This window comes from Clytia hemisphaerica, unplaced genomic scaffold (assembly GCF_902728285.1).
Source record: "Clytia hemisphaerica strain Z4C2 unplaced genomic scaffold, Clytia hemisphaerica genome assembly, whole genome shotgun sequence".
Classification (NCBI taxonomy): Eukaryota; Metazoa; Cnidaria; class Hydrozoa; order Leptothecata; family Clytiidae; genus Clytia; species Clytia hemisphaerica.
The window spans coordinates 72,688-97,937 of record NW_027104391.1 but is presented as its reverse complement, the minus strand read 5'-3'; the positions used below and the strand labels follow the sequence as shown (position 1 = coordinate 97,937).

General features: G+C 35.1%; 1 protein-coding gene across 1 annotated transcript; it reads left to right on the top strand.

Annotated features, from left to right (window-relative positions):
- Positions 1-63: 63 nt before the first annotated feature.
- On the top strand, positions 64-24,547 carry LOC136819924 (FERM domain-containing protein 5-like). The gene is made up of 14 exons (XM_067076165.1): positions 64-283; positions 4,045-4,149; positions 4,459-4,501; positions 4,822-4,903; positions 11,752-11,796; positions 12,624-12,676; positions 13,408-13,481; positions 18,762-18,896; positions 19,850-19,938; positions 20,648-20,711; positions 21,078-21,166; positions 22,117-22,200; positions 22,817-22,888; positions 23,158-24,547. The coding sequence occupies exons 1-14, from the start codon at positions 197-199 to the stop codon at positions 23,777-23,779; spliced, it is 1,644 nt and encodes a 547-aa protein (XP_066932266.1). The 5' UTR covers positions 64-196; the 3' UTR covers positions 23,780-24,547.
- The last annotated feature ends 703 nt before the right edge of the window (positions 24,548-25,250 follow it).

Genomic DNA, 25,250 nt, shown 5'->3' with positions numbered 1-25,250 from the left:
GCTATACTGTAAACCGCCACGACACGCCTACCGCCCTCTTATAGTCAAGGAATCCGGAAAGTTGATTACGGTCCTATTTTTCTTTTCCGGTCAACAAAAACAATCAAAATGGCGAGATCGTTTGATCCAAAATGGGAACTTTGAAATCATGAGGAAAACTGATCAATAAACATTGAAAATATACACGACAAAAAAGATGAGGGGTAGTAAGATGACCTTGGATGCAGACTCATCTTGCAAGATCAGGTTGCTGGACGACGTAGAGCTTTCATATGAGTTTAAGGTACAAAGTTTTTTTTGTGCGTGAGCCTTGTAGGCTTGTAGGAAAAAAAATATTCCGCAAATGTGTTGATTACTTTAGTTATTTATGGCTTGCCTTTGTCAATCAGTCAGGGGTTTCTGCAAATTTAGGAAGCCTGGTGTTCTAATTAATCATTTCATAGTTTCTTAAATTTCCAAACTCAAGACAATACAAAAAAAGTTAGCTTTGAAAAAAAAAATTAATGATCGCATTCCACGTTATCCACGATCGAACCAATCAAATTTTTAAAATCGCATTTTTGGAGGAGAATCCAGTCCAAAGAAAAGTCTCCATTAGTGGCAAAAAATGGCTACCGTCAACTGCTCTAACTTGGGACGATTGGTCGAAACATGGGGCTATTGGTATTGCATATCTGGTCTGTATTTTGACTTATATATAATGTAAAATCAAAAGAGAAATTGTGTATTTTTAAATACGCCATTCCTTAACTCAAATCAAATGACTTTTTTGGTGAAATAGTGGCTGAATTGCTGTCCCATGTTTTGTCAGATAGTCCCAAGTTAGAGCAGTTAGTTGAGGGTATTTCATTATTTTCAGGTCAGCTGTTTTCAGGCATGTTAGCAAAATTAAATCAATTTACACAAAAATTTTCAAAACTCTGCCTCGGGAAAAAAATCTAGAAAATTTTGCAGAATCTTTTCACTCACATAATTTAATGTCGCTTAATTTAATCTGATTCAAGTACATGTATATACCGTGAAGTTGGGTAACTTGCATCAGTGGAGGCCAACATGCATAGCGCAATGAAGTATAAGCCCGAAGGGCTAGAAGTCAATCTCTTTGGTAGGATTTGAAGCCAACAAATCCTACCAACTACCAAAGTTGCGCGGCCTTGAGCGACCCGCCTGGTTTTTACACAAATGACAGATTGAAACTAAAATTTACCGCTTAATTTCGAAAAATATATCACTCGAAAACAAAGGAATTGCTAGATTCAATCCATCATCAAAAATACGGCGCATATTTTAAGGCTTCAATTTTTCTTGCCTGAGAAAGGTTAGAGATCTCTAGCCCTTCGGGCTTGAAACTCAATGGCATAGCCCTCAAATGAATGACCTGGCTGGTCCTTACAAAGTTAAATCAAAACAAAAATGGTAGAGTAGAGCTGCAAGCAGAGCTGCGTAGTTCAATTGTTTTGAAATTTTGCTGCTTTGATTGGTCAGTCATTTGAGTGCTATCATAGTGTGCACCCCCCCCCCCCACTCTGCAGGGGAGGGGGTTTGGATTTTTGGGTCCAAAACAGCCAGGTGGGAGTCTGAAATTTTGGACTTTCAGGTGGGGGAAATAGGTTGAGGTGGGACTAGAAATCTTTAGGTGGGACTCTTATGGAAATCTTGAAAGAAAAATTATTTTAAATTTTAGATTTTTACATATTTGTCTTTGAATCCTGTAATCTGTTTTTCATTGAAAATTCCCCTAACTTTTTGTTGGAATTTTCATTCCAAACTACCCGAAGTGCCAACTGTTTGCCAATCAAATATGCAAAAAAGTTGGCCTTCATAAGGCAAAAATTATGCTTTAAACGAGTCATTCGAAAGTTCGAAAGAGTCTTCAAAGCCAATTAAAATCATTCTATTCTTCATACACGTTAGTTGTATGATAATTAGAATTCATTGCATATTTGTTTTGATGTGGTATCATTTCAATCTTTACTATTACTTTTTGCTCTCTTCATTGATAAACTGGAGAAACCAAACCAAGCCAGCGTCTGTCTGTGTGTGGTTTAACTTCAAAAGAACCATTTTTTCCACTTTGTAACTTCTCTACCATATTTGTTTTTATTTTGGAAATCCGAATCGTTTCCCGATTTTAGTTCGGACTTTAGGTGGGACTTGGAAAGTCAACTATCAGGTGGGAGTTTCTCAAGTGCTGGGACCTGAAATTTTAGGTGGGACCTTGACCCCCCCCCTGCACACTATGGGCTATGCATGTTAGCCTCCACTACTGACAGTTACATCAATATGCCAAAAACATTTTGTTCAACCACCTTCACTTCAAGATAGGTCAAATGAACTTCCTTTTATAGGATGAACCAAATTCATGTGGCTTTCAGCCTTGCACTCCATCGCAGAGGCTAATCAATTTTAATGACTTTTTTGACTAATGACCAAGTTAAAATTTTTTAATTTTTTTGTATTTGAGTATTAAAAAGGCATGCATTCAAATAATGAAGGTTTAAAATTTTTCTCTGGGCTAGTTAGTAAAATATCTCAAATAGAAAATGTGAAATATGGGGGAATACAGCATGTCAAAGGACCAATAGGATGAAGGACGTTAGACAACTATAAATGATCATTGACTCATTGGCAAAGCCTTTACAGAGCCTATTTGAGATATTATAGAGGCTTTATTCCTATCATTTTTTTAAGTGACATCAGGCCCTAAGGCCCATTCTTGCTATTCTAACTAAGATTGAAGAGAAAAATTTGCAAATTAATAATACACTTGTTTTTCTTTCTTATAAAAGCTCTTTCCTTTAGGTTAAAGAACGTAGTCAAAAATTGTGTGACATTTTTAGAAAGCCAAAAAAAGACCATTTTTTGCAATTTTGGAATAAAATCATAAATGATGATACAAATGTTTTGAAATTTCACACACATGATCGCTGCCCTAGCGTGATACTGTCATAAAATTTTTGGACAAATTTATGGGACATTTTTGAGGTTACCATCACTTTTATAGGGTCACCTTTATAATGCCACAGACTTAAACAAATTTTAACAGTCACACTTTTTGAACATTATTAAAGTCCTGATACTGAAAAGCCTTTATTTTATGTTTCTGGTTTACCTCCTGGTCATCCTTGGACAATCTGAATTCTCAAATCAGAATACAGTCTGCTTGCTTATTATGATTAGTAAAGCTTTAGTTTTCTATCTACATTCCGCAAAAATGCTATTTCAGAGATTCAGCTTCCATATCACATGAAAACAAGAAAAGTATAAAGAAACTTTTCCAAGAAGATATGACTGGATGTCAGGCTAGACTTAAAAAAATGTTGGTTTTCCGTCACCCGACCGACCCTACCTCAAAACCTGGCAACCCAAAAGATTTTATTGCCATTTTGACAAAGAAGAAATTTTTTTTCTAACTTGAAACAATGAAATAAAAACTTGTATCTTGTCCATCTCAAACATAACAATTGTGAATTCCCTGCTAGCACTCTTTCCATTTAAGATTACCCAAATGCAAACAGACTGTTGATTTTCATTTTCAGATAGAGCGTTTAGTTTTTCTCTAATTATAAACTACCAGTTTGACGACGCGCAGTGTTTAAGTCCAGCCTCATAATAGTACATGCAAACCTCTTTATGGATTTTGGTGTTTTTTTATGCTATAGATTTTGTAAGGCTGCTTTAAAATATTTAGTTTAACTTTGGTTTGAAAATTTTGAAAACATGGGGTTGCAAATTACCAGAACAAATTGAGGAAACATTCTGATTTAAAATTTGGACTGGAAGTCAATGATTTTTGGATGATATTTAACTAGGTTACAACCATCTCTTGAAACTTTAAACTTACATTAAGAAACTTTTGACCCATATTAATAGGTGGAAGGAACTCTGAATTCGACTTATATTGATCTAAAGAAATCAGGGTAAAACTTTTGTTTTTTAGATGCCTTGAAAACCTAAAGCCACTCAAGTTTTTTTTAGTCAAAATTGTTGCTGCCTTTTTTTCCTTTGCTTTATACTTATTCTTTGTAATTTTTTTTATTTTAGAAAGAGACGAAGGGTCACGAACTATTCAGCTTTGTGTGCGAACAATTGAGTTTGCTGGAGATTGATTATTTTGGATTGAGATATGTCGACGCCAATAAACAAAGGGTAACAAAAACTTTTTTTGTTTGATTTCAATTTTTTCTCTAGAGCTAATTACTTTATTTCACCCTAAACGCCTGAAATAATTTATGTTTTTAATTCTTATTTTCTCTATAAAGTGCTGCATCATGAACATAATATGTTTTTAAAGTAATATTCTTCAATGACAATGCATTATCTTATATGACATTTTCATGTTTTATTTTTTAACATCTACATGGCATACATAGTATTTTACTTTTCAATTTTTGGATGTTTTTGAATATATTACAAACCATAACATATTTAAATGACTGTGTATTACTTTTATCTCAGCATTGGCTAGACCCAAGTAAAGAAATAATCAAACAGTTAAAAGGTGAGCTAAACAGAATTGTCTAGCAGTTGCTGTGTTTTTTTTCCCTTAAACAACTCATAAGATGTTAAAACGTCTCATTTTAGTGATTTTTAAAAACAGCTGATAACAACATTGTGTTACAAACTCAACAGCTGACTAAGTGCTTGTCTAGAGCTTTCTGCAAAAAGGATCCAGTTTCTGTTATAATAGCTCAGGTTTTACAAACTATCACTTTGTTTTCTTCATAAAGTCTGAAAAACTATGTAGTAGGGATGATAATAAGTAATTAGTTATTAAAACACAGATTGATAATCGCTTTCAAAACATTCTTTCCTCCATAGAATGTCGCCCTCAGTATATGTTTTTCTTTCGTGTCAAATTTTATCCAACTGATCCAACAAAACTACGAGAAGAAATCACAAGGTATAAGATTCATTCAATTTTTGTGATTTCGATTTTAACCCTTTCCTGATGAGTAAGCCGATGGGTTAGCTCTATTGATTGCCCTATATAATATTATAGGGACCAAACTTTAACGGTCAAATCTCGAAAAAATCACCTTTACCATGATGTTGTTATGTTCTTTTGGAAAGAAAATGAAAATTTGACTAAATAAGATATTTTGGGGAACGGGCATTCTTATTTTAGAATACGGAGTAGCAGTCAGCTTTTTAGAATGAAAGTCTTACTGTAAGGGCTAGCATAAGTGTGAAATAAACTCTATTTTATGTTGACCTAACATAGACTTAATCTTTTCTAGTTATTTTATTCAGTCAATGGAATTTTTCCCATTCCATATACGGTTGACCACAATGTTATTATATATCAATATTGATTTTGTTTTAAAAATCATACTTATTAAAATGACAGTGGGCGCTTTTTATCAAGTATCCTCAAATTTATTAGATTTATTAACTGGTTGTCATGTTGTTGGACACTACGTGCAAAGTGACGCTCTGATGTCCTTATTGACAATGCAATTTAGCTTTCCTTTACTTAAAAGAATAACGGGCCCCTTAAAATCAAAACTCTTTAGCATTTTTGACCAGGCTTAAAATACGCTAGTCCTTGTATAGGATAGTATTCGACAGCTTTTAAAAGATGATAATGAAGCTTGAATAGTTAAAATGGTCTCTAATCATGTAAATTTATCGACACATAGATAGAACGTACACAATCTATGTTCTTACAAAAGGTCTTCGATTTTTTTCGGTACTATGCCAATGTGACATCTCAAGGAAATAAGACGATCTTTCTAATATGCTATATTATCAAATCGACAAGCTTTTTATCTAGTTAAGAAGAGGTTTTCTTAATTATGGTCGTCTACACTAAAATTAGATCAGATTATATACATACTTTTATTAAATGCTCTTTGTGTGTTATGATTATGATGTAATTTTAAATTTCTAAATTTCATAACTGACTGGCGATTTGATGATATACCGTTCAAAATGCACTCACAGAAAGATGAACAAAAGTACAGATTTTTTTGTAAGAATAAACCATGTAAGAACATAAGGCTTCGATGGCCAAATTATTTAAAACTAGTTAAGAACATTTAAAGGCTTTGCGGACTCTAAAACACGCGATTTCTTAGGCTTAAATCTCAAAAAGTCAAGAACATCCAAAGGCTTCAGAAATCTTTGATGTTCTCATAAAAGAATGTGTATAAGCATAGTGTACCTGTTTGTAGCACCAACAATAGCCTGTTAGCTGTTCGCCTTTTCATAAATAGCCTGTTAGCTGTTCGTCTCTTCATAAAAAGCCACGCTTTTGGGCTCAGGGCTGGAGTTTCTTTGCATTCTAGAGAAATTTCCTATGAATACACCCCATTATATTTTCGCTTATCGGGTCAAGAGTTATCATTTGTCAAAGCTAGATTATTTAAAAAGTTTCTCCCTTTAAAGGGGAAAATGATTTTAGGGCTCGAGCCTTAGCAACTTGATTGCTTACATAAAAATATGTGATTTGGAAAGAGTTTATTTTTTCATTTTCTTTAGGTTTGAGCTGGTTTGATTTGGTTTTATGATTTTCATCTATGATTAAGTTTTTTTTATATTTAGCTAGTTCAAAATCACAAAAATTCCACTTGAGAATTCCACTCTTCCTTTTCTATTTTATTGTTCACCTATTATTAAAAATTAGATGTATGCTGTATTATTCTTTTTGAATGAAAACTGCGATGTCATATTATAACATTTTTATTCCTTTGTATTTTGACATTTTCGAGTCTACGCAGGTCTACAAACGTTCGATGTTTTTAAAGAGAATATATCGTCTGAAGTATAATATCTAAATTATTTTCTAACGTGTATGTTAGCCTTTACAAACTACGCGGATTTCTAAAATTATTGCTAAAAATAATAAAAATAGGGAAGGGAGATACACTCTAACTTAGTATATATCCTGGGCTTTGTGAAAATGGGAAAAAATATTCATGGCTATTAACTTAAAAATAAGCTTAGACAACTGAAGCTATAAGTTGGTTAAGATAAAAGAACTCCTCCTTTCCATGGACCATTTTGCTCGTGACCATCGAGTTCATGTGAAGATTCTTCGTTGATTTTTGTTTTTTGCGAAGCGAATATACATGAGCGAAGCAGTTTTGCTATAGTGTGCATGTACCTTTAAATTCTATATACCCAGGGCAGCGCAAGACGAAAACGAAAATTTAGTTCCCATCTGTTAAATTTGGGTTAAGTGTTCAGATCCCGGTTGTTTTCGTCCAGGTAAGAGGCGTTACAATATCGGTTTGGTAGATTGTATTTAGGATGGCTTCCTCGAGAAAAAGAACCACTCTACGGTGCCGAAAATCTCCGAGTCAGGGCAACTTCCATAAAAGATATTCCGTCGTTCCCGTACATTTTTAGCTTCTTTACTCCCGCTCCATATCAGAAAGCTGATTGGTTCGGAAAACCAGAGCGCGGTCGAAGCGTTCAAATATCAGAAAGCTGATTAGTTCGGAAAACCAGCGCGCGGTCGAAGCGTTCAAAAAACTCAAACTCTCTCTCTGCTCTCATGGTGCCCCCTTTTAAGAAGTCGCTGCATTGACTCGAGCATTGAAAACACAGACAATTTCGAACCTTCGAATCTTTCCAATTTCGAATGTTTACTTTTTTGTGAGAAATAAAAATGAAACGTTGAATGTTTTGAAAAAGTTGAAGAGGTGTAAGATGTTGGTTGAAAAGAAGAAGCTGAAACTGTGGCAAAGAGAAAGAGCAGAAGAAAGAAGACGGACATTTTTATTGTTTCATCTGGTTTCATTGACAAGACAGGCTCAACAGAGTTGTTGTGTCATTTCCAGAAAAGGAAAGCTGAAAAATGACCGTGGTGAAAAGACCTTTTTTGCGAAGCAGCGAACATAACTATAAGAGAGTGAGCAAGAACATGAACTTGGCCTTTTTGCAATCTTTGAAATGGGGACGAACATATTCAAGTTATGGATAATCTGGAAGAATTTATCCCTCCTCTTATTCAGTGGAAAAGAGAACTGATTGTTTGTAGTTGTTCTTGAAATCTTGACTTGACTGCTCGAAAATATGTGGGCTCTGGTTGCTTGCTGTTATAAATATGCATTTGATGGCCACGATAAAGTGACTATTGAGGAAACATATGATTGTAAAAAGGATTTTAGAAATTGCTGGAAATGAAAATGACTTGTAAAATATCGAAATATGTGTCCATGAACAAATCTTGACAGTTATCATCAAAACATGATATTATGGATATTTATGATGTACTTTTAACTGTTTTAAATTTCTGTGCTACAGCTGATAAAATTATTCTAATGTGAAGAGTTTGCTCCTAAATCAATGGTAAGACTGTCAAACATTTGTCTCCAGCAGATTTAAGATTAAAAACCCTATACTATAGGCTCCCGGGGGGGGGGGGTACTAGATTTGCGCGGAGGTGACGGGTATGTCCGAGCCGAAAATCGAAAATCGTCCCTTTGAGAGACAAAATTTTGGTGCTTTTGGGACCCTTTGAGAGACTTTTCCTAAATTTTGGTCCATTTTTTCCAAATTTTGGTTTGATTTTTTGGAAATCGTGACCCTTTGAGAGAGAAATTTTTGATTTTCGTGATTTTGGGACACTTTCAGAGACTAACTTTTGAATTTGTACCCCTTTGAGAGACTTTTGAGGAATGAGAAAAGGTACCCTTATGGCTCGCACATACCCGGCACCCATTTTGCCTAAATACCCCCCCCCCCCGGTATAGGCTTCACCACTTTGGAAAATACAGCCATTATAAAAATGTTGAGGTTTTTTGCTTAATTGTTGAATCAAACCCTGGTCGAAGGAATTTAGGAATCTTCTTAAATTTTAGTTCTTTTTCTCTGGTTTTTCTTTATATTTATCTTTAGGATTTTATACCACTAATAGTTTTATTATAATTATAGAACCTAAACTTTTGTGTATAAATAATGATGTAACTTGATACAATATTTCTAACTCGTAACTGGGTATGGTTATTAAAGATTAAATTCCTCAGTACAGTATTTCACATCCCTGTCTCAATAGACCGACTGGTGTTTAAACCGGATAGTGCTTGACCCCGAGGATTCTTTTGTTTTGATTGGGTTTTGGTTGTATGCAAGGGACTCTAAAACAAAGACTAGATTTGATACCAACATTTACATGTAAAAATCTTCGAAACCATGAATACTATCACCGAGTCACCAATCATTTACTGAGGAAAGTCTGTCTACCCTGGAATTCTAACAAATAAAAAACTATTTATGGCAGGGGGGATTCGAATGTTTGTTTTTATTGAAACATTCGAAATTCGAAAGATTCGAAAGTTCGATTTTCGAACACGAGGAATTTAAAACCGGAAGTAAAATGAGTCAAAATAAAAACCAAAATTAAAAATAATTTACTTCTTAGGTTTAGGTGGAAAAGCTTTCCCGAACAAAAGACGCGATTTTAAAATTTTCTTCGAATATTTTTTACTTTACTTACCTTACATGAGTATTAGTAGGAAACGTGTAATTAAGTGAATTAACACGAATTGAGAAATTTCATGTTAATTTCAAGGCCGTTAAATTCCATACTTATATTCATGTAATAAGGTATAAATCATTTTTGTTTGGCGAGACCCCTATAACGTTAGAAAAAAGAACTTATATCGGGCTCATTCAATACTTTCTATCTTTTTGCTTGCAACTTGCGAATTTAGTGACCTGCCGCGATCGCTTCGCAACTTTTATATATATACGGCTTGTTTGTGTAAAACTCGTTAATTCTCTTAGCTTGATTCCTCTATGTGAACTGAATTAAACTTCCTCGCATATAAAAGTTTTTAGCAAATAACACTGACAGCTGTGAAGAAGAAGGTCCAACTATTGAGTATCAAGCTGAAGGCTAGATAAGAATTTTAAAACGCAGGAATCTTTAACTTTTCCCAGGCATGCAAAGATGACGCGTCAGAATTTACGCCGCGTTTTAGATGAGGGATTGAATCTAGCACTTTTTTGGGAATTTTATACATTTTTCGAAATCCTATCGACCGTAAACGTTACTTTCAGTCCAGCGTTTGTACACAAAACACGCGGCCGCGCAAATTATGTAGGAAAAAGTAGTTTCAAATCCTTCGTAGGTTATACCTTACTAGGCCCAATTTGTGCTATGAACAGGGGGGGTACAGCCGCAGGGTACTAACCCATAGCCGGGTGGTGGTGTCTAATTTGGAAATTCAAAAAAGTTAGTACCCGGTACTAATTTTGGGGTGGGGGTGGGTATATCTCCAATTTTAAGTTAGTACCCGGTACCAATTTTAGGGTGGGGTGGGTATCATTTCAATTTTTCTTCAAGTACTCAGGCCCTGAATATGGTACATTTGTTTAATTTTTTGTCTTCAACTTTCAGGATTTTGATGAGAAAAGATTTCCTTGTTATGGCTGACAGTATTTGACAGTATTGAAAAGTTCCCCCTTCCAATTGAAGGTACTTTCCCTGCTTATCAAGTATGTAGGGAAGTTTGGAGGTTGTTAGTTTCAATAGTTTTCAGAAAAAAGAACTGTTATGTTTCTATCAATAAAGAATTATTTTATTCAAATTCATGGGTACTTTCCCTACTTTCTAAGAGGAGAATTTTATGACCACTAAGTTATACAAAAATTGAAATAGCTAATGTAAAGAAAGCTATTGTTCAAAATCAATATTGTTTTAATTAGTGAGAAGGATAGTTCGGCTTTGACATCTCAAGTTAGAACGAGGTATATGTTTCTCATTGCCTTCTGATGAAAAGAATTACAAGCTGTTGCATCCAAAGTGATACAATCTGTCTTTTAAACAATAAAATTCTTATCCAAACTGATGATTCTTACAGCCTGGTTTTTGTTAGAGGGGTTAGTTTATTTAAGTTTATTGCAGTTTATATTATACCCTATAGCTTATTTCTGTTTATATTTGTTTGTTTGTTTGTTTGTCTGTTTATGAAAATTAAGACGGAGGCAGGTCAACTAAGCAAAGCCAACCAGAGCCAACAATGCAACTTTTTTCTATTTCAACTTCTTTCATAAGATTGACACAGTTTTGAATAATTTGAATAAATTACCAATCTATTGAAGAAAAAAATAAGGAAATCCATCCAATCCAAGCTTTCATACTATTCTTCAATTTTTATCAACTTGATTTTTACTTCTTCTGATAGATATATACTTTTATTGCCGTTATTACAGCTATATAATATTTTACTTTTGCCAAGGAATTTCCTTGTTTTACCTTTGTAATTAAAAGTTGTGTTTGATTTAAAAAACTTTTAAGAGGATCTGAGTTAAAAACATGGTATATACAAGTCATAATAACAACAAAGAGCTGCTTTTGCTGGCTTTTGAAAGATTGGGACCATGCTTGGCAAGTTTTAAGGGTGGTGTCTCCTATTTTCCTTGGTAATTTTAAAGCCGGTATCCGGTACTAAAAAGGGGGTGGGGGTCCCTTTTTCCTTAAAAAAAAGTAAGTACCCGGTACTAAAAGGGGGGTGGGGGTCCCTTTTTCCTTAAGAAAAAGTAAGTACCCGGTACTAAAAAGGGGGTGGTGGTACCTAAGACAAATTTTACTTAAAAATCAGGTTAGTACCCTATGGGTTAGTACCCTGCGGCTGTACCCCCCCCTGCTATGAACAACCTTAATTCGCATCGTATAGGACAAAACTTAAAACAGGAATTTTTCAGTGTCTTATCTGACTTGAGCGATCAACCATAATATAGAAATCAGTACTCATTGAAGCACTTGTTAACCCATCTTTCTTCGCCTTTTTATCACAGATATCAATTATATTTGCAACTGAAACGAGACATTCTACACGGAAGGTATGTCATCATTGCTACTGTTTAACATTTTACAAAAAAGCTTATGTTCCTATTACAGGAATTGGGCTGTCCTATTAAAAAAAAACCATACAAGGGGGTGGACGAACCTTTTCAAGTCGAAAAAAAATTATTGAAAATGTGTAGTTACCCCCTGGAAAATGGCAAATTTTGCAAAAATACCATTGGAGAAATTCTTTTCATATCTTAAAATTGAGGGTGGACGAACAAAATTAGTCTTTTAAACCCCCTGGGAATTTTAGAATAACTTTTTACCCCCTTGGAAAAATGAAAAAACACCTCCTGGAATTTTTCTCAGAATACCCTCTGGAAATCTTCGTCCACCCCCTGTATGGATATAAAATGGAATGGCCCATTTCGGGTCATCTTTTTCTGACATCGTTATATTGAAAGTCAAGTTTTACAGCTATTTTTCATTATATCTTAATTTTATTAATTTTCGCGCACCTTTTATTTTCGCGCACCCGTCAATTTTCGCGCATCTTGTAATGAATATAGGTAAAGAGGGCAAAGAAACCCGTGAAATCGGAAGTTCTACTCATTTTAAGTGTGCATTTCAGCTAGATTTTACATCCCAGAGGCATATTTAACATGAATCGAGGTCCCATTTTTTTTAAAGAGCCCTAAGATGAGATTTCTACACGTTCACGACGGTTACTAATTCGTGTATCCTTTAATTTTCGCGCACGTATTCTGCGCGAAAATAAAAGGTGCGCGAAAATTAACAGAATTAAAAAAACTCGATTCATTATGACAACCATTATACACTCAATAGGCAATGAAAATATTTTTCTTTTTTCATTTGGCAGGTTGCTCTGTCCATTCAATAACATCACAGATCTTGCAGCACACATTGTACAAGGTACGTTTATAAGCCAGACGTAACTAATCGAACATCAAAGTTCGACAAAGTTAGAAAAAGTTCGATTGGTTCGATTAACTACATCTGGTATAAGTATTGATAACCTTACTCCAATAAATTTCGGGTGGGGAGGGGGTAGTTGGAAATATACTTCAGAATACCCTCTCCTAAAAAAAAAGTTAATATAGCCAAAATAAGGTGATATAAGGCCGGTCTCCACTTGCGCGCGCTTCGTTCGCACCTTTTGGCTTCAATCCTTTTTGCTTGGAAAAAAGATTACGTCATAGAAATGTAGTGCGCTTGTAAAAAAAGTTGAACACATTTCAACTTTTTTCAACCGTTACGTCAGAATGCGCCAATGGAGTTGCTTCATTTTTCTTTTGACCAATAGCGTGGAAGCTTTGCTTGAAAAAATGCGATCGAAGCGCGCGCAAGTGGAGACCGGCCTTTGGAGCTAAATAAGAGACTTCTCTATGACATAAATATTCTCAAATATTGATAAACATGGTGCTGGGAAAAAGTTATCAATGGGGTCCTGTTTGTTAGTAACCACATAAAGAGTAGAGAAAAGTATATATGCACCTAGAAGAATAATCTCAAATTTATCTCATAACCTCGATGTAATACTCGATAGCCCAACCCAATCATTTTCAAAGATAAGGTGCCCACCATCTGAATCTTCTATGCCAAACTAATAAAAAGCTTAATTCTCTCAACTCCTTCTTTTATAGCGGAACTAGGTGATTTTGATGAAGACGAACACGGTACGACATATCTCAGTGGAATCAAACTCCTACCACGACAGGTAAAAATATTTAAATTGATTAGGATAAGACGTTATTTCTTCTCTACAACTCATCATCCATCCTCATTCCTATAATTCTAGTTGTTGGACTATTATACCGTAAGTTGGTCTAATATCGACATCCCTCGTCTAATTCCGACACCCTTCTTTAGAGAAAGGAATATTATGAAAGCTTGAATCACTGATTGAAAAAGGATTATTCCTCTCTGATCACTAAGCAAAGAAAAACAGTTTCAACCTTTCTATAAATTTCAGCTGATAAAAAGGGTGTCGGAATTAGAGGAGGGATGTCAACATTAGACCAAGTTACGGTAGGCATCCTTTGACGAAAACATGTTTTTCCAACTTGCACGAGACGTCAAAATGGAGGGGGGGTTGGCAATTGAAAGGAACGGGTATGTGAAAGGTACGGGTATGTGAAAGGTACAGGTATGTGAAAGGTATGGGTATGTACCGCCCTTAAGGGTCTTAAAAGTTCATTCCATATAATGGTCTTTTTGGACCTACCCCGGTGGAGGTCCTATAAATTAGCCTTTGTCCGTTCGTTCGTTCGTCTGTTCGTTCGTTATTAGCTTTCCTCATGATTGGCTCGTTAGTTTTTTTCTGATTTTTTGCACAAAGATGCATAACTATAAACCCTCGAATGTGACGGACCCCGATTTTCAAAAAAAAAAGGCTAAAAAACGGGTTTTTTGGACTTGTGAACCTTAGTTATTTTTTCTGATTTTTTGCATGAAAGTAGGGACCATCGTAGGTAAGATGCTTAAGCGATTTGCAAAAAATTTTGTTGGCTCAAAAACCATGTTTATCTAGAAGACTCACTTAATAAGCATACATCAATGTTCTTAGTCAATTACTCAATTTTTTTATGAGATATTTGTTTTTTTTTGCTCAGGAGGGCTTACTTTTAAAGAATATGCGTGTTTCGACATGAAATTTGGTTGCTTGGCGTGTTTTTATAGAAAAACTGACCAAATTCGATATTTTTTTATAAGCACATTATCAATTACTTAGGTATTAGCTTTTCTCGAGATTGGCTCTTTCATTCTTAACGATTTTTTGAACAAAGATGCATAACTATAAACCCTCGAATGTGACGGAGCCGATTTTCAAAAAAAAATTTGGGGCAAATTTGGGCCAAAAACGGCTAAAAAATGGGTTTTTTGGACTTGTTATTTTCTGATTTTTTGCATGAAAGTAGGTAAAAGATGGCTCAAGCAGATTTTTGTAAAAAAAAAGAATTTTTCAGCTCAAAAAACGCATATTTATCTATAAGAATCACTATTAATAAGCATACATCTTTGTTCTTAAAATTACTGAATTTTTTGATGAGATGTTTTTAATGCTCTCGAAGTCTTGAATATGAAAGAATATTTCAAGAGCATGAAACGTGTTTTTTTTATACGAAACAAACGACTAATTTTAATAGATCGTCACTATTTGTGTTCTGAATGATTGTTTAATGGTCACGCTTATGTAGATATCAATTATATATGTGTTAAATGCATAACCAGATAGGTCCATAAAAGTATCACTTGTTACCTCTTAAATGATCGATCAAATTGCGATTAAATTTGTCAAATTTTTGTCAATGAGGGTCGTAAAATTTACAAAAATTTTCTATTTTTCCTTTCCTTTAGTCCCGCTAAGGGTCCGAGGGTCGAAAGTCAGGCGGCATATACCCACCGGCTCGCAACCCTAGTAGCCCCCCCCCCCACGGTCTTAAAAACCTTCATCTAACACCCATAACATTCAAACTACTTTAGTTGAACTTTGGTGCAATTCTGTAGAATTTGTTAGTGATTCAAACTATGTGGGAAACAGTTTTCGTGTGAGGCTAACGTTTCTTTTGTGGAATGAAGTTTGACTGCAGATTTGCATCAATAAGTAAATTTCTTATAAAATTTTTCTTATAAAATGATCTCGCCACCAATCTTCTTGGTTATACCAGAACTGCATAGCTTGGTTTCTAAATATTTTCTTAAAATCATAATTTTTTGCAATGTTTTCTTATTTTTGTCATCAGCATCATCTTTTTCAGTTTTTGGAAGATAATGATCTCTATAATTCATACGAAAACATGAAACTAATAAGTATTATTAGCAACAAAATAGGAATGAAGACTCTTTTCCCAAATTTTCATTTTTAATGATTTATTTTTATCATCTACTATTTCTTCTCTTATTTTTCGGTGCCAATTTTTTTCATTTTCCCTTTTTACTCGTATGCCTATTTATCATATTTTTATTACTGTTATACATTTTCTCATCTTATCTTTCCTCTTCTTTTTCGTTTATTTTATTGTCTCTCGCTCTCCTAAGTTCCATAACATTTTTTACTTGAATGAAGAAAGGGTGTCAAAAGGGGGGCAAACATTATATTTAGATCTAATTTCATAACGTTCCTTTCAAACTTGTCGACTTTGGATTTATAACAATCCCTTGTACATATGTTATGAGCCTCAGATTATTATTTTGATGTATTTGAACATATTTGACGTTTTGGTGTGATGTGTGAGCACTGATCTATTCATGATATGCACCATTGCAATGTCTTCCCCATTCCACCCAATAGCTGATTGGTTCAAAGTGACGTATTGACTGATTTTACGTCACTTACAACCAATGAGCTGTTGGGTCCATGATGTAATGTCAGAAGACATTGCAGTGGTGCATATCCTGTATAACTACTTATAAGAACATCCAAAGTATTTGAAGCCTTCGGGTGTTCTTAACTTTTTGGTTTTTAACGTTTTAGTCGTTGAAATCTGGATTACACTACACATTGGCAGTTTGTGTGTGATTAACCTTTCCAGAGCGCAACCTTTTTTGAAAGCCGTTGGTACCATGGAAATTTTTTATTCTATTTTCATACTCTCTCAAAAAACTCTGAAATTCTGCTTATACCCTTTTAAATGGAGTGGTCTGGAGCTATGACCTTAAGTCTGGGACTCGATATATCGGCTAATTTAGAACGTATCTACACGTCATTTGGGTTTGAAGGGCTAAAATATATCGTTGACAGAGGGTCTCTTTTCAACTCAAAATGATGACAAAGATTGTTGGTCAATTGTCTACGAAGGAGTTTTCGGAGGGGTTAAGTCAATTTTATCAAAAATGGGGTCGGATTTTCCAGAACCTTTAATAGAGACTAGAGGGAAAAGGTTTAGTAACCACGAACAGGAAAAAACTGCTCAAGATCTACTTATTTGGTGATCGGGCTGAAAAAACGCAAAGAATAAAAACAAAAAGGAAGTAAAACTGGTCAGGAAGAAGAAGGAGGAAGAAAATTTTTTAAGTGAAAAGGTGAGAGAAGAAGATGAGGAATAAAGATTGTTACTAAATGCGATTTGTAACACGACTTACACTTTTTTACAAGAACATCCAAAGCCTTTGAATGTTCTTAACTTTTTTGAGTTTTAAACCAAACAATGTTCTTAACATGTTCTTATTCTCAACATTTTGTGAGCATTTTTTTTGCAATTTCTTAAGAAATTGGTGTTTTAGAGTCCGCAAAGCCTTAAAATGTATTTAACTTACTTGTTCTCTATATTTTGGCCATTGAAGCCTTATGTTCTTGTATAGTTTGTTCTTAACATATATTTTTTTTCAGTGTTCCCATCTTCTCTTTCTCTTCATTGGGTGCTTGTTGAAATTTTTTCTTGTTTTTCAGTGTTGAGCATTTAACACTGGGAATTTAAAGAAGCACTTGAAAAACGTTAAAAAAGCGTATATAAATTTACTAGAATAACTATCTGATTTTTAAAATAGTGTTGAAAAATAATAAAATGGTAGAAAATGAAGGAGGGCAAGGGAGAACAGAGAAACGACTCGTTCGACGCTTGAGTAGTTCTTTTAGAAAACGTCAGCAACGCAAGGTGGGTACTGAAAGTGTAAATTAGTCAACTATTATAACCAATATACCGCGTGTCCCAGAAAATAGTATACCCCTATAATACCCTCATTTTTCGCCTTTTTGACTTTTTTGAAATGTAATATTTTAGCATTTAGGCCATAACTTTTGATGTACTTAACCAAATTTGACAAACAACCCCTCAAAATTTAAGTTTATCCTACCTCTGTCCAATGCAAAATGATTGATTCTTTAACAGTTCATAGAACTCAAGAAATTTCACTTCAAATTGGGGGACTTTTTCCTGGGACACCCGGTATAATGTTTTTTTTTTCGTCTTTGCGAGGTACAAAACGAAGCCTCAAATTCAACAAAATTCTACAAAATTAGAAAAATTCTTGAATTCCATTACTGTCTGAGTCAATAAACATTGCTTTGACCACTGTTGTTATGCGTGACGGTACTGGCTACTTGTCCCTTGTTTTGGATACCGTAGGGTACAACCTCTTCTTTTTACTGAAAATACCGTAACACACTTGGGAGAATCAAAGTAAAAGGGTCAAAATCTAGAATTTCTTTTTTTTTTTTAATTTTCAAGTTCTACTCTGTTCTAAGTCAATACTTTCACCTAAATAGCTTACTAATATAGTCAGTCTAGGGCTGCTCGTCCAGCTATTATTATTATACGAACAACGAACAACGAACCCTGGCATAAATATCTTAGAACATGTTCAGACGTGGTTTCACTTCGTTTCGAAACGAAACGGCTCCGAAACAAGTGTGAACGTCACAATTCGAAACGTCAAAAAAGAAGACGTTACGAAGCAAAAAGGATGGAAACAGTTTCGCTTCACTACCGAGTTTATGTATCGGAGGATATCGAGGGCGACGGTAAGTGAAATGATACAAAACAAAGTCGATAATTGATGTACGGCTCTATATCGCCTTTGCTCACCTAAACAGACGACGGTATTTTGGTGTTTTTACCGTCGTCGAGCAAAGTGGACGGTGATTTTGGAGACATGTCAACTTTGCTTTATACCGTCCCCCTCGATTTATCTCGGATACATAAACTCGCTACTGTTTTCATCGGAACGGAACTGATCCGTTTTCTTGCTCCGAAACGTTCCGAAATCAATGCAATATGAACACTCGATCCGTAACGCAAACCATACCGGGGTGACGTGAAACCGTAACGTCTGAACATGGTCTTAGACAATCTGGTCATCACTCCTTTCATTACAGTCAACCTTCTCTAACTCGAATTTCTATTATTCAAAACTTTCTGTAATTCGTAATAATGTAATGTAATTCTGTCACTTTTTGACCCTTTTTGTAATTCAAATACTGTAAAATTTTGGTCCCATGAAGATGGAATTGGAGAGAGCTTACTGTGCTCATTTCCATGAATTTCCTTCATTTTTCTAGAATGAGAAGCTGGAAGAGAAGATTATCGAGTACCACAAATCGTTGGTGGGATATAACCCAGCCGAAGCTGAAAGGAGATTCTTAAACCTTGCACGAAGTCAAGACCTCTACGGAGTTGATCCTCATCCGTGTAAAGTAAGAGTCACAAATGTAATTCAAAGTTTCTAAATAGAGTTGACATTTTATGGGGATAGGTCAGTAATCTAGGACTTTTAGGCAGTCTTTCGATTGTTTTCAAGGGGGTCCACGGCCAGCCGGCCTGGCTATCTATGAACTGAACAGAACATTGGAAGGAGCGGGAATTCGCTCCTTCTATTTAACGTTAGAGATATTATTTTTCATAATATAATAAAGGAGGCGAACCTCTTTATGCTGACAAAGCAGAATAAACAAAAGAATTTCTCAAATGTGTGCTCTTGCAGCCCGGGGGGGGGGCAGCTGGGCAAAAGGACCGACGGGTATGTGCGGGTCCTAAGGGTACCTTTTCCAATATGTTTAAAATGCACTGTAAGGGTCGGAAAAACTAGAGATGCACTGTAAGGGTAGAAATTTCAGAAAATTCTTGAAAAATCTAGATATTTTGACCAAAAATGCTAGAATTTTGACAATTTTTTGCACGAAAGGGATCGAAAATTTGGGGGAAAATGCACTCTAAGGGTATGATTTTCACTGATTTTTGCTGCACTGTAAGGGTGCAATTTTAAAAGCCAATTTTTGGCCCGCACATACCGTCAGTCCGCAAACCCAGTGCCCCCCCCCCCCGGGTCTTGCAGCGCCGAAAGGGGGGGGGGGATAGTTGTTTTTTCTTTTGTTTAAAAATGCTGTGTAAGCAAATAGTAGGAGATGCCTCAAATGATGTCCTATAATGCGCGTTATGCGTCGATTCCAAAAACGAAATAGCCTGCAAATGAGTCAGCATTTTTTGCCACTCGTCCTTACAATTTGCTGCTTGCGGACCGATTATCAACACGCTCTTCTCGAAATGCATAAAATAATTGCGAACCTCTTTCTCAAAGGCTTGGTGTTACGATACTTCAACTTTGTCAGACATGATTTATGAGAGAAGTTTTTTCCCACTACATTTACAGGACCATGAAGATTTTCCATTGTATCTCGGTTTGACACCTCAAGGGATACAAATCATTCGTGAAGCGCGAAGAGTGTTTGGTATTGGATGGTAAGCATACAGTCGACTCTCTCTCTTATTCAATCTTCACACGACCAAAAATGTATAAATGCCTTACATACTGCACATATTTTTTATAAGCATAACGCTTATAAGCATACGAAGGCTCAGATTTCCAGATTTCCTAAGCATAACATAGCATATACGCCAGCCTGTAATATTTTTCATGTGGTCAGTTTTTTTCTATTCAAAAAGGTTTGGAAGTCGTCAAGTAAAAAAATACATTCCACGACTAGTCACATTCCACTGCTCCAAAAATCTTAACGCTTTTGGATCGAATGTTAACAAAATTTCTGAGATTTTATAAAAAATTGGTTTGGGTGAATCAAAAGCATAATAATTCATAAACATATAACAAGCATATACTATGCTTGGTCAACAATCAAACACGTCAAAATGACAAAATTCGAATAGTGCTGAAAAAGAAACAAATCCAGACTGGTACTCTATCCGGAAAAGTCTTATTTGAAAGTCAAGATAGTCTTTTTGCCAGCCTGCTTAGTTCGCCCTCGAATTATTCGGAAATTTTGATTTTCTGTGAAAAAGTTTTTATTTGATTGCTGAGCGAACTTTTAGATTGTTAACCGTGACTACGTTACATACCGGTGTGTTTTTTTACCCCATATTAAATTTTTTGATTTACATATTATATCTGCTCTGCAAAAGAACTTATTACAATCTCCTTTCTCATTTTCTACAGGACTGAGGTTAGCAAGGTTTCATACGAAAATAAGCATTTTTATATACAAGTCGTCTCAGAAAAAGTAAGTAACACTTCTTTTCTTTCTTTATCCGCCCATTTTTAAGAGCAGGGACTCGAATTGGAAACTAAATGTTAATGCTGATGCATTGAGACGTGCTCCATAAAAGGATGGCAAAAATTGATTTCAAAAAGTTCCTCTTTTTCCTTTTCCTGATGTCCATTATACGTCATGTTTTCTACGGGAACACCACGGTTTTTTGTAATTAGTGGCAAATTATTAACTATTTTTCTCCAGCTAGCTCTAGTATGAATTTGCCACTACAGGCAGAAACTGGGGTGTTTCCGTAGAATACATTACGTCATAAATAATAACATAATTTTTATCACTATTCAGGCTCCTTGTATAACTATTTTTTTTCTCTTTTAGAAAAAGAAAAACTATGCGTTTCGTTTGACGGACACACCGGCTTGTAAACATCTATGGAAATGTGCTGTTGAACACATGACATTCTACAGGTTTGTTCCCTTTTCTATATACCCAGCTTTGGCACACTTACGTGATTTTCCCAAAAACCACTAGGAAAAGGAAAGTTTTTCACTTTTTTTAATGGTGGACAATCTTATGTGATTGCTTGGCGTGATTATTGCGTAAAATTGTACGAAGGGTTCCTTATAGACCAAAGTCTATAATTTGTTCTAAAATAAAAGGCCTCAAAACAGGTTTTCGTAGGACACTCCTTAGATAAGATCAGAGCAAAAATCGTTAGTAAACATAGCGTCAGCCCCCCCCCCTGAGCCCTCTCCCCCTGCTGGTTGAGGGGGGGGTTACACCCTAAATTTTTCCCAAAAAAAAGGGGGCTGGAAGTACATCACTTTTTTGCGGGGAACTATGTAATTGGGGGGAGCTAAAATCTCATCACTTAACGTGGGGGCTAAAATAATTCAGCTCAACAGTTGGCTTCAATTACTCAAATTGAAGCTCATGAATCTGAAAAATTTTCCCCTGCGGCGCACTATTTTTATAGAAAGTGTGCAAAAGATTTGATCTTAAACTTAGAACTGAACGTAATTTACATTGGAAAGCCCTTTTTTACTGGATCAATTTTTTGAAAGTGTCTAGGGTCAAAAGTCCTGGAGGCTAACAAAAAATTCATAAATCTTTGGGGGAACTTAAAACTCAGGGGGGACCTTATCTTTGCCTGGGACCTAAAACCAGGCTGACGCTATGGTAAAAGGGATCCCTTTGATAGATTCGATGGATTAACCAAAAATCTATTCACTTAAGTCAATTCTGCACCCTATTAAGAGCATAATATCAAAAATTTGTGCTGATCTATGGGGTGCCCTACGAAGTGACACACTTCACTACCTTGGCCGCTGGTCTATTACAATTAAACACAAAGATTATAAGACTAAAAAATTGCATATTTTGAATAAGCATTAATTTATTTATCCTTTCTTTGTAGTGAGGAACCAGTGAAAACACAAGTACCCAGAAGATCAGCATTGTCACCTCAAAATATATTTCGACGTAGTAAATATAAATTCAGGTATGTCTTGTCGAGCCAATAGTTTTTCATTAACACTCTATTTAGCTATATTGGATCGATTCATTTTGTCGAAACTTTTTACAGCTCAAATCCAATCTTAATCCCGATAACTTTCGCGCGCCTCTTTTTTTCCCGCACACTGGACTGTGAAAAGACGTGCGGTTTAGGAATGATTATAAATGTGTAGAAATCTCATCTTGGCGCTCTTACTAAGAAACAAGTACTGATAAGTGAGTAAAACTTCTAATTTCTTTTCTGTTGGCACTTTTTCCTATATCCCAGAATCCCAGAAATTACAGGATGCGCGAAAATTAAAGTGTGTGCGAATATCCTGACTTTATGAGGTGCGCGAAAATTGAAGACGTGAAAATTATTAGGATAAAGTTAATTAACAAATCTGAGTCCGATATGACGGTTTTCATAAGTGTCGACCAAGGAGTCGTTTACACTATGACGATAGCTTTAGTTGTTAACATGTGCAGCAGGAGTAACCTAATTCACCTGCGCTAAGAGGAATAGATCAATATTAGGTGGAACGGCAATCTAAAGAGCCAGATTCAGGAGTTTCAACTCTGTGATTGCTTTGTACTTTATCTCCTTTTTCTCTTACTTTCAGCGGTAAGACAGAATCAGAACTGAAAAATGAAAGTGAAACTATTAGAAGAACAACACCACCTACTATACAAAGGTACGTAGAATGAAATTGTCTGATTGATATTTATCTATACGTCTGCTTATGGTTGTTCAAGATCTTTGCAAGCATCTGTATTTTAAATAGATCGTCTAGTAATCTAAACTCTTCGACAATCTTTTGTATGTTTCTACGGCCAACTACATATGAACCGGCCGGTACTTGAAAGGAGTTGGTCAAACTAGGGAGTCTTGGCTTAAGATTCTCGCGTCTTCGACCACTTGGCCATCACATCAGATTTATTATTTATTTGCTTGTATCAATAGGAAATCAAGTCTCCGGTTATCCATTCAAGCTAACAACCGTAAAAGCTGTATCTCGATGCCAGATTTGGAGCAAATACAAGCCAAATTCCGGAACACTCCAAAAGACGAACGGAACGGTACTGGGAACAGGGTAGAGAATGGTGGTGATTCTGAGCGTTCGTCCAACAGTAGTGCATCTAAACTCAACGGTGAAAAAGAGGACGAACTAGCTGAATTTGAAACCAAAGAATTCCCATCGTCAGATCACGAATCTGCACGTAATTCGCAAATCTTTGATAACGTCTCAACGTCAAGTTCACAAGATGCCAGCAGTACGGGGTCGTCTTCACAACAGCCTATCGTTAACATGTCACCGCCTGTTATACAAGTCGAAAATGTCGAATCTGTTACTGAAGATCAAACAGAAACAAGACCTGATTTCGATCACGTCGATTCTCCTGTAGTACAAAGCCAACAAAAACAAAACATTGAATGTATTAAACAAACTGTTCCTCCTGCAACTCTATCGGCGACTCTCAATAACTTGACCGGTGGTAACCAAGCACTGTTATGGGTTATGTTGGTTTTAGTTATTCTTCCTATTGCATACTTTATACAACTTTCTTTAACGTCTAAATCATGATTACTGGTTTGTTGGTTATTTCTCTCCCTTTCTTCCCTCTTCTATATTTTGTTATGTCAAACGCGTTTTTTATCACAGTTTAACTTAAATCATAATGGGACTTGTACGACGGATGAATGGATGGAGATGCTAGTTACGAAGGAATGGATGAAGATGCGATTCAATAATTCTTGATTGGAAAGTAGTTCGTTACTTCACTCTATTGAAACTTATTCCATTTTATGATTTTATTTCATATTATGGAATAAATGTTCTTAATAGAAAAAGAGTTCCAATTAGTGGAAAAGTGTGTCACGCTCTGGAAGCGTGCGCATTTTAGTTTATCGGTAGTGTGGAAACGGAAAGATGATGAAATTCTATGGGTATGTAATTTTGTTGCTGCTGGAATGATTATGTTGAGAATCAAATATTGCTTTTGGGTAGGAATAATTTATTTACTGGGATTTTGGTGATTCAAAAATTATCGCATTAATCTTTAATGGACTGAGGCCAGCTAATGGTTATAATTTGTTATGGGATCAAGTGAGATTATATTTGAGCGATGTTGGGCTTTAATTGGGTATAAGATTGAACAAAAAAACAGTTTTGCTTTTATTAGGATTGCTGCAGTTATAGCATTATAAGCGGTAAAATTCAGTTTTTAACATTAATAATTACCTTAAAGTAAGAAATTTTGGCGGATTTAGCAGATTTACTAAAAACCTGCCAAATTAGGTTCCCGTTGAAATTTATTTTTTTCCATCCATCAGCCAAATTAAATCCCCGTCAAAATTTCTTTATTAAGGTAGTTTTGGGCTTTATAATTTTTGGAATTAGAACTCATTAACGATATTGATTATTCATCGATGCAATTATTCAGTTTGGATGTAGTTATTTTACAAATATTAATTAATTAATAATGACCCAACTTTGTATAAATGTCAGTAGTTGACACTTTAAGAGTTTTTTTTTTTTGGAATTTTTGTTTTGTTTTTTATTTTTTAAGTATATTGTTTGAATCTTTTATTGTTTTTGAATTCGTTTTTTTTTTTTTTTTAGTGCGTTCTTACTAAAGTTGTGTACAGTGTGAAAACGGAATGAATTATTTTTTATTAGATAAATTTTGTCTCGAATAGATCTTTTCGTAAATCATTTTGAGTGCAACGAATGCCTCGTTTGGAAACCATTACCAAGATAGTTAAAACCGTTGCTTTTATAAATAGTGTGAACTTCTCACGAACTCCTCTGAACGAGCAGGAATTTCTTTGGACTAGCTTTTATCAACTCTTAATTTTTTTTCCAAAGCTTGATTTCGTATGAAAATTTTTTTGTAATTTTGTTTTTATAATTGTTTACGTTTTAACTTAATTTTTATGCACTCATTACGAATTTAATTCTTAATTATTTTTAATTCATTTAATAATTAGCGCGAAATTTTAGGTCTCAGAAGATTAATTTTTGCTCTTTTATTTTACTTGAACTTCTATTGACG